This window comes from Salmo salar, chromosome 12 (assembly GCF_965601325.2).
Source record: "Salmo salar chromosome 12, fSalSal1, whole genome shotgun sequence".
Lineage (NCBI taxonomy): Eukaryota > Metazoa > Chordata > Actinopteri > Salmoniformes > Salmonidae > Salmo > Salmo salar.
In genome coordinates, this window is record NC_138302.1 from 36577327 (window position 1) to 36592801 (window position 15475).

At 41.5% G+C, this 15475-nt stretch overlaps 1 protein-coding gene across 1 annotated transcript in view; it reads left to right on the forward strand.

Annotated features, from left to right (window-relative positions):
• LOC106564832 (nidogen-1) overlaps positions 1–15475 on the forward strand; it is a 66096-nt gene that overhangs the window by 42043 nt on the left and 8578 nt on the right. The window contains exons 12-13 of the mRNA XM_014131267.3: positions 12204–12332; positions 14950–15186. Coding sequence (XP_013986742.2) covers positions 12204–12332; positions 14950–15186 — 366 coding nt within the window. The remainder of the gene's footprint in view (positions 1–12203; positions 12333–14949; positions 15187–15475) is intronic.

The window sequence follows — 15475 nt, forward strand, 5'->3', positions numbered from 1 at the left end:
TCAAAAGATTGGATACCTACTCATTCTTTATTTTTACCATTTTCTACAATGTAGAATAATTGTGAAGACATGAAAACTATGAAATAACACCTATGGAATCACGTAGTAACAAAAAAAGTGTTAAACAAATCAAAATAGATTTGGATATCAAGGTAAGACCCAGATGCAGACCGTGTCGAAGTAACAATGTTTATTACAGAAACAGGGGCAAAGGAACAGGACAGCAGTCAGGGTCAGGTCAGGCAGAGGTCGGTAATCCAGAGGTGGGGCAAAGGTACATGACGCCAGGCAGGGTCAGGGGCAGGCAGAGTGGTCAGGTGGGTGGGTACAGGGTCAGGACAGGTAAGGGTCAAAAACCAGGAGGACGAGAAAAGAGAGACTAGAGAAAAGCAGGAGCTGACATAAAAACTCTGGTTGGCTTGACAAACAAGGCGAATTGGCAACAGACAAACCGAGAACACAGGTATAAATACACAGGGGATAATGGGGAAGATGATCGGGGGCAGGGGGGACAATCACAAAGAGAGGTGAAACAGATCAGGGTGTGACATTGCCTTAATGACAGCTTTGCACACTCTTGGTATTCTTGGCATTAAGCTCAGGTCTACCCTGTTTTCATCCTTGAGATATTTCTACAACTTGATTGGTGTGTACCTGTGGTAAATTCAATTGATTGGACATGATTTGGAAAAGCACACACCTGTCTATGTATGGTCCCACAGTAAGGTCCCACAGAAAAAACCTAGCCATGAGGTTGAAGGAATTGTCCGTAGAGCTCCGAGACAGGATTGTGTCAAGTCACAGATCTGGGGAAGGGTACCAAAAAAATGTCTACAGTATTGAAGGTCCCCAAGAACACAGTGGCCTCCATCATTCTTAAATGGAAGAAGTTTGGAACCACGAAGACTCTTCCAAGAGCTGGCCCTCCTGCCAAACTAAGCAATCAGGGGAGAAGGGCCTTGGTCAGGGAGGTGACCAAGAGCCTGATGGTCACGCTGACAGGGCTCCAGAATTCCTCTGTGGAGAAGGGAGAATCTTCCAGAAGGACAAGCATCTTTGCAGCACTCCACCCTTGCGGAAGCCACTCCTCCGTAAAAGGCACATGACATCCTGCTTGGAGTTTTCCAAAAGGCAGCTAAAGACTCTCAGAAACAAGATTCTCTGGTCTGATGAAACCAAGATTGAACTCTTTGGCATGAATGTCAAACGTCACGTCTGGAGGACACCTGGCACCATCCCTACGGTGAAGCTTGGTGGTGGCAGCATCATGCTGTGGCAATGTTTTTCAGGGGCAGGGACTGGGAGACTAGTCAGAATAGAGGGAAAGATGAACGGAGCAAAGTACAGAGAGATCCTGGGTGAAAACCTGCTCCAAGCACTCAGGACCTCAAACTGTGGCGAATGTTCAACTTCCAACAGGACAACGGCCCTAAGCACACAGCCAACACAATGCAGGAGTGGCTTCAGGACAAATAAAATAAAATCAAAATTTATTTATATAGCCCTTCTTACATCAGCTGATATCTCAAAGTGCTGTACAGAAACCCAGCCTAAAACCCCAAACAGCAAGCAATGCAGGTGTAGAAGCACGGTGGCTAGGAAAAACTCCCTAGAAAGGCCAAAACCTAGGAAGAAACCTAGAGGAACCAGGCTATGAGGGGTGGCCAGTCCTCTTCTGGCTGTGCCGGGTGGAGATTATAACAGCACATGGCCTAGATGTTCAAATGTTCATAAATGACCAGCATTGCCAAATAATAATAATCATAGTAGTTGTCGAGGGTGCAACAAGTCAGTAACACAAGAGTAAGTGTCAGTTGGCTTTTTCATAGCCGATCTTTGAGAGTATCTCTACCGCTCCTGCTTTCTCTAGAGAGTTGAAAACAGCAGGTCTGGGACAGGTAGCACGTCCGGTGAATAGGTCAGGGTTCCAGCAGGTCTGGGACAACAGGTCTGGGACAGGTAGCGCGTCCGGTGAACAGGTCAGGGTTCCATAGCCGCAGGCAGAACAGTTGGAACTGGAGCAGCAGCACGGCCAGGTGAACTGGGGACAGCAAGGAGTCATCAAGCCAGGTAGTCCTGAGGCATGGTCCTAGGGCTCAGGTCCTCCGAGAGAGAGAAAGAGAGAATTAGAGAGAGCATATTTAAATTCACACAGGACACCGGAAAAGACAAGAGAAATACTCCAGATGTGACAGACTGACCCTAGCCCCTCGACACATAAACTACTGCAGCATAAATACTGGAGGCTGAGACAGGAGGGGTCAGGAGACACTGTGGCCCCATCCGATGAAACCCCCGGACAGGGCCAAACAGGTAGGATATAACCCCACCCACTTTGCCAAAACACAGCCTCCACACCACTGGAGGGATATCTCCAATCACCAACATACCATCCCGGGACAAGGCCGAGTATAGCCCACAAAGATCTCCGCCACGGCACAGCCCAAGGGGGGGCACCAACCCAGAAAGGAAGACCACGTCAGTGACTCAACCCACTCAAGTGACGCACCCCTCCCAGGGACGGCATGGAAGAACACCAGTAAGCCAGTGACTCAGCCCCCGTAATAGGGGTAGAGGCAGAGAATCCCAGTGGAAAGAGGGGAAACCGGTCAGGCAGAGACAGCAAGGGCGGTTCGTTGCTCCAGCCTTTCCGTTCACCTTCACACCCCTGGGCCAGACTACACTTAATCATAGAACCTACTGAAGAGATGTGTCTTCAGTAAAGACTTAAAGGTTGAGACCGAGTCTGCGTCTCTCACATGGGTAGGCAGACTATTCCATAAAAATGGAGCTCTATAGGAGAAAGCCCTGCCTCCAGCTGTTTGCTTAGAAATTCTAGGAACAATTAGGAAGTCCGCGTCTTGTGACCGTAGCGTACGTGTAGGTATGTACGGCAGGACCAAATCGGAAAGATAGGTAGGAGCAAGCCCATGTAATGCTTTGTAGGTTAGCAGTAAAACCTTGAAATCAGCCCTTGCCTTAACAGGAAGCCAGTGTAGGGAGGCTAGCACTGGAGTAATATGATCACATTTTTTGGTTCTAGTCAGGATTCTAGCAGCTGTATTTAGCACTAACTGAAGTTTATTTAGTGCTTTATCCGGGTAGCCAGAAAGTAGAGCATTGCAGTAGTCCAACCTATAAGTAACAAAGGCATGGATACATTTTTCTGCGTCATTTTTGGACAGAAAGTTTCTGATTTTTGCAATGTTACGTAGATGGAAAAAAGCTGTCCTTGAAACAGTCTTGATATGTTCTTCAAAAGAGAGATCAGGGTCCAGAGTAACGTCGAGGTCCTTCACAGTTTTATTTGAGATGACTGTACAACCATCCAGATTAATTGTCAGATTCAACAGAAGATCTCTTTGTTTCTTGGGACCTAGAACAAGCATCTCTGTTTTGTCCGAGTTTAAGAGTAGAAAGTTTGCAGCCATCCACTTCCTTATGTCTAAGACACAGGCTTAGACATAAGAGGGCAATTTTGGGGCTTCACCATGTTTCATTGAAATGAACAGCTGTGTGTCATCCGCATAGCAGTGAAATTTAACCTCTTACATGTAGACGTTCCGCTAGCGGAACACCTGCTCCAATATCCAATGATGGGCGTGGCGCGAAATACAAACTCCTCTAAAATCCGAAAACTTCCATTTTTCAAACATATGACTATTTTACAGCATTTTAAAGACAAGACTCTCGTTAATCTAACCACACTGTCCGATTTCAAAAAGGCTTTACAGCGAAAGCAAAACATTAGATTATGTCAGCAGAGTACCCAGCCAGAAATAATCAGACACCCATTTTTCAAGCTAGCATATAATGTCACAAAAAACTAAACCACAGCTAAATGCAGCACTAACCTTTGATGATCTTCATCAGATGACAACCCTAGGACATTATGTTATACAATGCATGCATGTTTTGTTCAATCAAGTTCATATTTATATCAAAAAACAGCTTTTTTACATTAGCATGTGACTTTCAGAACTAGCAAACATCCGGTGAATTTACTAAATTACTCACGATAAACGTTCACAAAAAACATAACAATTATTTTAAGAATTATAGATACAGAACTCCTCTATGCACTCGATATGTCCGATTTTAAAATAGCTTTTCGGTGAAAGCACATTTTGCAATATTCTCAGTAGATAGCCCAGCCATCACGGCTAGCCATTTAGACACCGACCAAGTTTAGCCCTGACCAAACTCCGATTTACTATTACAAAAGTTTGATTACCTTTGTTGTCTTCGTCAGAATGCACTCCCAGGACTGCTACTTCAATAACAAATGTTGGTTTGGTCCAAAATAATCCATCGTTATATCCAAATAGCGGCGTTTTGTTTGTGCGTTCAAGACACTATCCGAAGTGTAAATAAGGGTCACGAGCATGGCGCAATTCGTGACAAAAGATTTCTAAATATTCCATTACCGTACTTCGAAGCATGTCAACCGCTGTTTAAAATCAATTTTTATGCCATTTTTCTCGTAAAAAAGCGATAATTTTCCGACCGGGAATCTGCGTTTAGGTAAACAGACGAAAGAAAACATAGCATGGGGTCGACGCGGGCACGCGCCTGAGTCTCACAGTACTGTAACCAGCCACTACCCAAACGCGCTACTTTTTTTCAACCAGAGCCTGCAAAGCCACGATTCAGCTTTTTGCCGCCTTCTGAGAGTCCATGGGAGCCGTAGGAAGTGTCACGTAACAGCAGAGATCCTCTGTAATGGATAGAGATAATCAAGAAGGGCAAGAAATTGTCAGACAGGCCACTTCCTGCATGGAATCTTCTCAGGTTTTGGCCTGCCAAATGAGTTCTGTTATACTCACAGACACCATTCAAACAGTTTTAGAAACTTTGGAGTGTTTTCTATCCAAAGCTAATAATTATATGCATACTCTAGTTTCTGGGCAGGAGTAATAATCAGATTAAATCGGGTACGTTTTTTATCCGGCTGTGAAAATACTGCCCCCTAGCCATAACAGGTTAACATTATGTTTTCAAATGACATCCCCAAGAGGTAAAATATATAGTGAAAACAATAGTGGTCCTAAAACGGAACCTTGAGGAACACCGAAATGTACAGTTGATTTGTCAGAGGACAAACCATTCACAGAGACAAACTGATATCTTTCTGACAGATAAGACCTAAACCAGGCCAGAACCTGTCCATGTAGACCAATTTGGGTTTCCAATCTCTCCAAAAGAATGTGGTGATCGATTTCTGTACAGCACTTTGATCGGTTTCTGTACAGCACTTTGAGATATCAGCTGATGTACGAAGGGCTATATAAAAATAAATTTGATTGATTGATTTGATTTGATCGATGGTATCAAAAGCAGCACTAAGATCTAGGAGCACGAGGACAGACGCAGAACCTCGGTCTGACGTCATTAAAAGGTCATTTACCACCTTCACAAGTGCAGTCTCAGTGCTATGATGGGGTCTAAAACCAGATTGAAGCGTTTCGTGTACATTGTTTGTCTTCAGGAAGGCAGTGAGTTGCTGCGCAACAGCTTTTTCAAAATTTTTTGAGAGGAATGGAAGATTCGATATAGGCCGATAGTTTTTTAAATAATTTCTGGGTCAAGATTTGGCTTTTTCAAGAGGCTTTATTACTGCCACTTTTAGTGAGTTTGGTACACATCCGGTGGATAGAGAGCCGTTTATTATGTTCAACATAGGAGGGCCAAGCACAGGAAGCAGCTCTTTCAGTAGTTTAGTTGGAATAGGGTCCAGTATGCAGCTTGAAGGTTTAGAGGCCATGATTATTTTCATCATTGTGTCAAGAGATATAGTACTAAAGCACTTTAGTGTCTCCCTTGATCCTAGGTCCTGGCAGGGTTGTGCAGACTCAGGACAACGGAGCTTTGGAGGAATACGCAGATTTAAAGAGGAGTCCGTAATTTGCTTTCTAATGATCATGATCTTTTCCTCAAAGAAGTTCATGAATTCATCACTGCTGAAGTGAGAGCCATCCTCTCTTGGGGAATGCTGCTTTTTAGTTAACTTTGCGACAGTATCAAAAAGACATTTCGGATTGTTCTTATTTTCCTCAATTAAGTTAGAAAAATAGGATGATCGAGCAGCAGTGAGGGCTCTTCGATACTGCACGGTACTGTCTTTCCAAGCTAGTCGGAAGACTTCCAGTTTGGTGTGGCGCCATTTCCGTTCCAATTTTCTGGAGGCTTGCTTCAGAGCTCGTGTATTTTCTGTATACCAGGGAGCTAGTTTCTTATGACAAATGTTTTTAGTTTTTAGGGGTGAAACTGCATCTAGGGTATTGCGCAAGGTTAAATTGAGTTCCTCGGTTAGGTGGTTAACTGATTTTTGTCCTCTGACGTCCTTGGGTAGGCAGAGGGAGTCTGGAAGGGCATCAAGGAATCTTTGGGTTGTCTGAGAATTTATAGCACGACTTTTAATGCAAGTCTCTGTATGTCCTTGAGTGGCCCAGCCAGAGCCTGGACTTGAACCCAATCAAACATCTCTGGAGAGACCTGAAAATAGCTGTGCAGCGACACTCCCCATCCAGCCTTGAGAGCTTGACAGGATTTACGGAGATTAATGGAAGAAACTACCCAAATACAGGTGTGCCAAGCTAGCGTCGTACCCAAGACTCGAGGCTGTAATTGCTGCCAAAGGTGCTTCAGCAAAGTACTGAGTAAAGGGTCTGAATACTAATGTACATTTGATATTTTAGTTTTTTAGTTTTGACAAATTTGCTAACATTTCTAAAAACCTGTTTTCACTTTGTCATCAGATTGATGAGGGAAATAACTATTTACTCCATTTAAGAATAAGGCTGTAAAGTAACAATGTGGAAAAAGTCAAGGGGTCGGTATACTTTCCGAATGCACTGTATGGACAGTACCAAAATAAATGATCTAATGACTCTGTCTCTTCGCAGCAAAATCTTCAGAGCTGGGAAGGTTAAATCCCCCATATATATAACATTCTATTGGTTTCAAGAATATTGTATAAACATTTAAATGGAAAAATTCAAAGTTCTGAATCTGGTGACAGTTTGCGTATCAGTTCATAAACCATGTGCCATGGAATCGCACAGTTGTCAATTTTTTGGTCCTTAATTAAATGAAACTGGTGTACTTTTTTATTCAACACAATTTTCTTTAACCAATTTTAGTTTTTAATGCAGGGCCGACAGAAAAGTTCCTTACTTTCCCCCTTCCACTTGCCCCTTCCATTTTTGCGGCAATGCTGCAATTAGTTGGTTGTACTTTTGGGTAGAGCAGACATTTCCATATGTTTTTGTTAGCTGCATGTGTGACATAACTCCACCAGTCCTATTTATGATATAATTTACAAAGATTGTACCTTTTATTTTTTTTAAATGGATTGAAAAATTATATATTTTTATGAATTATTATATTTGAGTTTAACCAAAATATTTGTTGTATTATTTGTTCTGTGTTTTCAGGTGGATTCAACTGAAATTTCAAACAACTTTCTATGGCTTGTTTTAAAAATAGAGATATTTTGGAGATTATTTAATTTCCAAATAACCGAAAGTGAGAGGTTGTAATCTGAATAAAGGGAAGAAGGCCATTCTTGAACATGGCGTGAGACATTTTTACAAATTTTCTAGAGAACCAGTTCGGATTTAGGTATAGCTTTTGTATGACTGACGCCTCTAGTGAGAGGTCTAATGCCTTAATATTTAATCATTTCTGCCCTCTGAATTCATATTCACTATATAAATAGGCCCTTTTTTGCTTATGTAATTTTAAAAACAGGTCCCTAGGTGTAGGCAAGACCATAAGAAAATAGGTAAACTGGGATATGACTAAAGAGTTAATTAGGGTGATTTTTCCACAAGTAGACAGGTATTTTCCTTTCCATGGTAGCAATATCTTATCTATTTTTGCTAACCTTTTACAAAAATGTATTGGAGTGAGATCATTTCTTTCTTTCTGGATATGTGTACCGAGTATGTCGACATCACCGTCAGACCATTTTATTGGTAAACTACACGGTAATGTAAAAGTTGTATTTTTTAGTGATCTAATACGTAATATAGTACATTTACCATAATTTGGTTGTAATCCAGAGAGGTTAGAAAAATGATCTAGTTCTTCTATGAGGCTGTGGTGGGATCCAAGTTGTGGATTTAAAAGAAAACATGAATCAGCGTACAATGACACCTTTGTTTTTAAGCCCTGTATTTCTAATCCCTTGATATTATTGTTGGATCTTATTTTAATAGCTGATTTTAATAGCTAACATAACTTTAACACATTTTATAAGAGATTCTCAAAAATTGAAATATTCCAGGCATTTATATATAAACTTCAGTCGTATTTTATCAAATGCCTTTTCAAAGTCAGTTATGAATACCAGGCCTGGTTTCCCAGATATTTCATATTGTTCAATTATTTCCAGTACTTGTCTTATATTATCTCCAATGTAGTGTCGATGTAAAAAACCTGTCTGATTAGGATGAATTATATCCGACAATACCTTTTAAATTCTATGCGCTATGCATTTTGCAACAAAAAAATTGCATCACAACACTGAAGTATAAGATGCCTCCAATTTTTTAAATGGACTGGATCTTTATATTTCCCACTTGGATCCTGTTTCAGTAATAATGAAATCAGACCTTCTTGTTTAGTGTCTGATAATCTACCATTTATATAGGAGTGGTTAAAACATGCTAATAACGGTCCTCTGAGTATAAAAAAAAGGTTTGATGTACCTCCACTGGTATGCCATCCAGCCCTGGAGTTTTCTCAGACTTAAACGCTTTAATTGCATCAAGAAGTTCTTCCTCTGTAATTTGGCCGTCACATGAGTATTTCTGTACAGCATTTTTTTTTTAACATTATTAATAGAAAAAAAATCCATACAATTAACTTTGGTTAGTGGAGATGGAGGAGACTGAAACGAAAACATGCTTAAAGTACTTTATTTCCTCTTTCAAAATATTGTTTGGTGAATCGTGGGTGACTGTCATTTGTGACAAGTTTCAGTAAATTATTTTTGGCAGCATGTTGAAGATTAAAAAATAATTTGGTGCATTTTTCTCCATATTCCATCCAGTTCACTTTATTTTTTATAATATATTACACTTGATCTTTTTTGAATAAGTTCATCCATTTCTTTTTGTTTTTCCTCTAACTTATTCTGAGCCTCTATGGTACAGTTTTTATTGCTATCTATCTGTTCTGTTAGTCCTTCCATTTCCTTTGTTAATATGGACTCTTTTGACCGAAATTGCTTTTGAGGACTGAATTTCATGGCCCCTAAAGTCACATTTAAAAGTGTCCCATACAATAAGGGGATCTGCTGTACCTATGTTATGTTGGAAAAAGTCAGTTATACGTTCTTCTGTACTAATTAAAAACAAGTTATCATCCAATAGGCTTTGATTACATTTCCAATATCCTTGCTCACGTGTATATTCTGTAAGAGTAATATAAATGCCAATTATTTGATGGTCTAACCGCATTCTGTCCCCTATAAACACTTTTTAAACTTTTGGTGTCAGAGAGAATGACATAAGAAAGTAGTCAAGACAACTAGCTTGATTGAGCCTCCGCCATGTATATCTCACTAGGTCAGGATTTTTACGCCTCCATATAGCCAATAGTTCCAATATATCCATGACATTCTTGATTTCCTTAAGGGTGACAGTTTGAAGTGTGATTTCTTTTACAGTCCTTAGAGGTATTTAAAACCGTATTATAATCTCCCACCATAATAATAGTCTTGTATTGCTTGTAGGGTTGATAAATTATTATATATATTTTCAAAGAAGCGTGGATCATCATTATTTGGAGTTAATGAGCCATATCTGTTTATGGTCCAATAACATATTTAAAATCATCCATGTACCTTGAGGATCTGTTTGGACAATTTGCACATTTGGATCAAAATTACTGTTAATTAATATCATCACCCTTTTAAATTTATTTGCCCATGGGAGAAATATATTTTGCCGCCCCAGTCCTTTTTCCACACAACTTCATCTAAAATTGTTGAATGAGTTTCCTGTAAACACTAGATATGATATTTCTTCTGATTGTCTCTTCTTATTATCTGCTAAACCATTACAATTATAACTGGCTATACTAATTTCACAATTTACCATAATGAGATACAAGTTTCAAATCTAAACTCAGCAAAAAAAGAAATGGCCCTTTTTCAGGACCTTGTCTTTCAAAGATAATTCGTAAAAAATCCAAATAACTTCACAGATCTTCATTGTAAAGGGTTTAAACACTGTTTCCCATGCATGGTCAATGAACCATAAACAATTCATGTATATGCACCTGTGGAACTGTCGTTAAGACACTAACAGCTTACAGACGGTAGGCAATTAAGGTCACAGTTATGAAAACTTAAAACACTAAAGAGGCCTTTCTACCGACTTTGAAAAACAGCAAAAGAAAGATGCCCAGGGTCCCTGCTCATCTGCGTGAACGTGCCTTAGGCATGCTGCGAGGAGGTATGAGGACTGCAGATGTGGCCATGGCAATAAATTGCAATGTCCATACTGTGAGACGCCTATGACAGCGCTACAGGGAGACAGGACGGACAGCTGATCGTCCTCGCAGTGGCAGACCACGTGTAACAACACCTGCACAGGATCAGTACATCCGAACATCACACCTGCGGGACAGGTACAGGATGGCAACAACAACTGCCCGAGTTACACTAGGAACGCACAATCCCTCCATCAGTGCTCAGACTGTCCGCAATAGGCTGAGAGAGGCTGGACTGAGGGCTTGTAGGCCTGTTGTATGGCAGGCTATAACGTAACAAAATGTGGAAGAAGTCGCTCGACCAGACAGGACTGGCAAAAATTGCTCTTCACTGATGAGTCACGGTTTTGTCTCACCACTGGTGATGGTCGGATTTGCGTTTATCGAGGTGGAGCGTCCGTCATGGTCTGGGGCGGTGTGTCACAGCATCATCGGACTGAGCTTGTTGTCATTGCAGGCAATCTCAACTCTGTGCGTTACAGGGAAGACATCCTCCTCCCTCATGTGGTACCCTTCCTGCAGGCTCATCCTGGCATGACAATGCCACCAGCCATCCTGCTCGTCTCTGCGTGATTTCCTGCAAGACAGGAATGTCAGTGTTCTGCCATGGCCAGCGAAGAGGCCAGATCACAATCCCATTGAGCACGTCTGGGACCTGTTGGATCGGAGGGTGAGGGCTAGGGCCATTCCCCCCAGAAATGTCCAGGAACTTTCAGGTCGCTTGGTGGAGGAGTGGGGTAACATCTCACAGCAAGAACTGGCAAATCTGGTGCAGTCCATGAGGAGGAGATGCACTGCAGTACTTAATGCAGCTGGTGGCCACACCAGATGCTGACTGTTACTTTTGATTTTGACCCATTATTCAATTTGTTAGTCACATGTCTGTGGAACTTGTTCAGTTTATGTCTCAGTTGTTGAATCTTATGTTCAGACAAATATTTACACATGTTAAGTTTGCTGAAAATAAACACAGTTGACAGTGAGAGGACATTTTTTTATTTATCATAATATATGTGCGTAAACTCACCATTACAAAGTACCATAATGATTGAGTGTCCATAGCTATACGGAAATGTGTCCACCTGGACAGGAAATGCAAACAACCCTGCCCTACAGCTGGGGAGCTCGTTGGTCATGCGTTTAATTCATCCATCCATCCCAGTATTTCTTTTTTTCCCTCGTCCAATGCAACATGGCCCACCACCAAACGAAAGCAGTAGGAATTTCCATATGTCCTTGTAGAATTTGTGGATTTGTAGAACTCCTTTTTTATTTGTTGGCCATAGAGATAGACTTTAGAGGTTGAGGTAGTGAGCTGGGTGTGTTACATCCAAGTTGCATCCAAAGAATGGTATCCCTGAACGCTAAGCTTCAACACGTGTACACAATACTTTAGTTATGCAGATACAATGTTTTATTGACAGTACTTTTCTAAAGAATGATGTTTCTTTCCCCATCTAACGCCATTACATAACACAGTATGTGACATGTCATGAATGTATGTTTCACATTTAGATACTTTATATAGTAGTGCAATACCAATAATTTTTGTATTTCCATAGCAGGATATAATATTCACATTCCAATTGACTGTGTATATTTCAGCTATATATTTAAATATTTTGATACCTTATTTTCAGTTGAATTTAGCATCTGTGTCCTTATTGTTTCTCATTGACTGTTGTTCCTCACACACACAGACATTGACGAGTGCGAGCAAGGTCGCTGTCACCGGGACGCCGTCTGTTATAACTCTCAGGGCTCCTTCACCTGTCAGTGCCGCCCTGGTTTCCATGGCGACGGCTTCCAGTGTGCCCCTGGCTCCCCAGGTAGGTAACCCCTGTGCTTTTTAGTGTAAATAAATCCCCTTTTCAAACCCCAAATTGTGTGCGAGGAGTTCTTCTCAGGGTCATGTTCATTTGGAACCAAACAGAAGTTTGATCCCCGGTCAAGTCATACCAATGACTCTAAAAATGGGTGAATTTGCAGTTCAAACACTAACAAAGTTGTCACCCGGCCAGTGCTTTGGTAAATAGTTCAGGGATGGGGCTGGAGAAATGTAACCATTCTCAAGTGTATAGATGGAGCTATGGATGCAAGAACTGACCATCCATGACATCAAAATTATAGTTTTAACCATGCTTTAAAGCGAGACATTGTTTGTTTACAATTACAATGTTTACAAACATTGGCGTAAAATAAGCTTATATTTTGGGTTCTGATGGGGAACGGCAGTTGAAATAAGTTCATGAGACATTTATAAGTTGTGATGTGCAGATTGGCCCTTTAAGGAAATGGACAGGGGGTGTACATTAAGCTGCCTCATGTTGCAGAAACAGGATATAGGCTCCTACCCTATGGGCCATTTTGTCTCAGACACGGCTACTGATACTTCTAAGTTAAACAGCAGCCAGAGGCAGTATAGTCCAAAATGTGCAAGGGAAGTCAAGAGACATGCATTCAGAAGGAACCTCTAAATTGTACGGCTATGTCCGGAAGTATCTAAATAGTGTACATTGCATGGGTATAGTTCGAGCTCTCATCAGACGTCTTCTTCCCCTCAAAACATTAGGGTTCGCGTAGTTTTACTTTTCTGTCTTAGTGCCAACAGCTGGAACATGTGAAGCTCCTATCAGTATAGTTTGGTTTAGAGGGAGAGGGAGGGGGGAGGAGGAGAGGGAGGCGGGGGAGCAAGACAGATTTGTTATCAAAGGAAAGCATAATACACCAGAGACAAATTGTTTATATTGAACGTCCACACAAGCCATAGTGGACTAAACAGTATATACAGTGCATTTTATTAGTGGAGGTCTGCTCCCTAAGTTAAACAAGTCTATCAGTGTTGCGTCATCGCCTGGCACCAATAGAAAGTTATTTAATCATGGAACGCTCCCAGCATGGTAGAACATGGATTGAGGCGAAGGCCGGAACTGTGTGTACTTCCACAAGACTGATATAAGACTATGTGAGACTGCTGAAATATGGAACTGTTAGGGGGAGGGAGGATGGATGAAGGGTGTGTGTGCGTGTGCTTCGGGGTCCTGAAACTCACTCTGAACTGAGTGTCTGTTGGTTTCTGGTGTGCCTTGACCACATGTCCCCCTCTTCCCTCCCCCCTTGAATGACATTTAAAGGTTGACATTTGACACTGTGCATCCTTCCTGTGTGGGGATGGATATAACAACACACAGATGTTATTTAGGGAGGATAAAGGAATGGAAAGGGAGGTTGGTGTTGATACATGACATACGATCCCCGTTTCGGAAAGACCAACATATCTGCTCATTCTCCATACAATTAGGGCCAAAGGCCTGGAACATGTCACAAGGATGTGCTGGAATAGAGCCAATGCTCCCACACTCCCGAATACAGACTCCTGAGCTGCGTCCCTAATGGCCGATGTAGTGCACTACTTTTGGCCAGGACCAGTAGTCCAATTTAGTTTAACATAAAGGTAAAGATGCCCTGGAGTTACAAACAGGAATTTAAACATTTAATAAACAACAACTGAAGTAATAGGGAAAAGTAGGACTTGCCCCTATTGACTTAACAACCAATCCATTTTCTCTTTGATTCAACTCACCACTGTATATTTGGGAATATAGGGTATGTGTATTCAAGTGTTCCATTATTTTTCTATAGTCTGCAGCTTTCATGTCATGTACTGGAGCCTTGGGTGTTTATGAGTTGGCATCTTTCTCAGATGTTACCTCTTTGTTCAAGTCCAATCCAGGTGTCAACTGCATGTATGTACTCCACCACGCTAATTATACCTCCTTCTCCTCTGCCTCCAGTTTTGTCATATTTTGTACAAGCCTTCTGAAAAGGGGCATAATTTTGTCCTCCTTTGTCTGAACTTGTACTTGTAGTACACATTGTAGTGTCTGGACCCTGTGAGAGTTGACCTGGTTGTCTTCCTCTCGTCTCGACGGTTGACGACCGTCTGACATAAACTGTTAACTGTTTCCATCGTTGACTAATTGTCTTTATTTGGTGGCTTTTGTTGATTGTTGCGGCCAGACGTTGTGCATAGCGCAGATTGTATGTTCCGGCTGTTTGAGATTGTTATGACTAGTCTGTGGTTAACCAGACAGATACCCTGGGGATAAGTCTTTCAGTGAGACACTATATTCCAGATGTCACCGTGTCCCCTATGTCAGATTTACGGGACTGCAAAAATATTCTACGTTGAATCATATGCTCATCGGCTCTCTCCTTATTCCATGTTTTCCATATTAGTAGAGGGCAAGTAACTTTAGTTTTGAACTGCCATGTGCCATGTAGTACAGTAAGGCAATTCTATTTAAACCAAAGCTATATAGCACTTTAAAAAGAAAGCAATTTCTTAGAAACCTTTCTAAAAGACATGTAGGATCATTTTTATTTTCTTAATTTCCTCTATTTCTTTTATTACTTCTCTCATGTCATCTTTCTGTTTTATTCCAGAGCTTGAGAAGACGCAGTGTGAGCGAGACAGAGAAAGCATCCAGGTCTCTTCCAACACAGGCTCGTTTTCCTTCTTCCGCCCACGCCCCGCCGTCAGTCAGTACGTTCCTACCTGCGACCAGCATGGTGCCTACGAGCCTACCCAGTGCCACGGTAGCATTGGGCAGTGCTGGTGTGTGGACGGCAATGGTCAGGAGATCCCCAACACTAGAACTGGCCCCGGCCAAAGACCTTTGTGTGAGTGACTGCCTCAAAATGGGAAGGGGCCGATTGGTCATCCTTGGCTTTTACCTTAATATTTATATTGAACATATTCATGCATTCATAGCACTCATGTCTATTCCATTGCACTCAACATTTGTACCCGTATGCTAAATAAAAATACAGTAGGAACCCACTGGGCGCATACTGGTTGAATTAACATTGTTTCCACGTCATTTCAACAAAAAAATGATATGTGATGACATTAAATCAACGTGAAAAACTGATTGGATTTGCAAAAAGTAATCAAAGTAAAGTAACTTTT